Raw genomic sequence first — 1,341 nt, forward strand, 5'->3', positions numbered from 1 at the left:
TTAGGAGCCCCCACTTCCTTCCTGCCTCTCTTGCAGTCAGGATGGAGGTGGGCCCCTCAGGCTCCTGCCTATCAGACATAGAGGCAGGCAGGTGACCCAGGTTCTGCAGGTCAGAAACACACATCAGGACCCTCTCACGGCCAGGGTCACACCTGCTGCCCGCCTTGGGCTCACTCCTGACACCACCATCTGGGGGTGTAGCTGGCTTCCACCCCCTGCAGACTCAGGGAGCCCCCCTGCCCTTTTCATTTTTAATTGGCTACTGTTGATTTCCATATCTGTTCTCAAGAGCTCTGACTGTCACCCCTTCTTTCAGAAGGAAATCAGCTCACAAGTTGTTAACAAAGGGTTGGCTTTTCTCCTTTTGAGATGGATATTTTCCAGACTCCTAAAGTCTAGTTGGAACTCACGGTGCCTGAGATGAACCCTCTCAGAACAGCGTGCTGTCCTACTCAGTCACCGGCTCATACAGTCCGAACTGTAGGCGGGGGCCCAGGGAGGCAGACTCAGGCCAGCAGCTGGGTCATTGGGACTGTAAGGCTCCCTCCACTTTGGGCAGACCCAGAACAGACCAAAGAACTGCTCCTGCCTCGGGCAGAGCCGGGAGTTGCTGGGACTCACTGGTTCCGCAGTACTGGCCTGTGGATTGTCCGGAGGTCCCCAGTGGCACCTAAATGCCTTATGTGTGATAGTCACTCAGTCCAGTCCGACTCTTTGCGGCCCCATGGACTGTAGCTTGCCAGACGCCCCTGCCCATGGGGTTCTCTAGGCAAGAATACTGGAGTGGGTAGCCACTGAGCCACCCTTGTCGATCTATAAATCCCTGAGATGAGATGTGTGGGCAGAACTGATGGACACGGTCAAATCTCAAGGAGGGGCCTCCTGCTGTTTTGGGGGATAGGGGACCTGGCGGGGTGGGGTGGGCGCGGGGGGGTGAGTCTCGGCGATTGAGCGCGGACCCCTCCCTGTTTACTGACAGGCGTGCCACCCTGCCTTCATCATGGGTCACACGCAGCCTGTGCAGCAGCGGATCGCCACTCGAGTCAGCACCGAAGTCATCTTCGCCGGGCGGGCTCGTCGGCGCCCAGGTCGCCGGGCCCTGCAGAATGTTTGCTTCTGCAACTAGTCCCCAGCACGCGGGATGCTGCGGCCCGGGGCCACAATTGTCAGCCGCCCCTCTAGACTGTAAGGTTCACTCGGCAGGAAGAGGCAGGTAGGTGGTGCAGGTGAAAAAATCAATCAGGAGAAGGACGGAAACAGCAAGAGGGGTGCAGGCTGGGAAGGAAGCCCGCGCGAGCTGGGCAGGGCGAGTCCTCTTACAGCGCAGCCCCGCCGCGGCGC

At 59.1% G+C, this 1,341-nt stretch overlaps 1 protein-coding gene across 1 annotated transcript in view; it reads left to right on the forward strand.

The window, feature by feature from the left end:
* Positions 1–1,286, forward strand: part of KLF15 (KLF transcription factor 15) — a 42,418-nt gene extending 41,132 nt beyond the window's left edge. Inside the window, exon 3 of the mRNA XM_069562173.1 lies at positions 980–1,286. Coding sequence (XP_069418274.1) covers positions 980–1,217 — 238 coding nt within the window. The 3' untranslated portion in view covers positions 1,218–1,286. The remainder of the gene's footprint in view (positions 1–979) is intronic.
* The last annotated feature ends 55 nt before the right edge of the window (positions 1,287–1,341 follow it).

The sequence above is a fragment of the Ovis canadensis genome, chromosome 19 (genome assembly GCF_042477335.2).
Source record: "Ovis canadensis isolate MfBH-ARS-UI-01 breed Bighorn chromosome 19, ARS-UI_OviCan_v2, whole genome shotgun sequence".
Taxonomy (NCBI): Eukaryota; Metazoa; Chordata; class Mammalia; order Artiodactyla; family Bovidae; genus Ovis; species Ovis canadensis.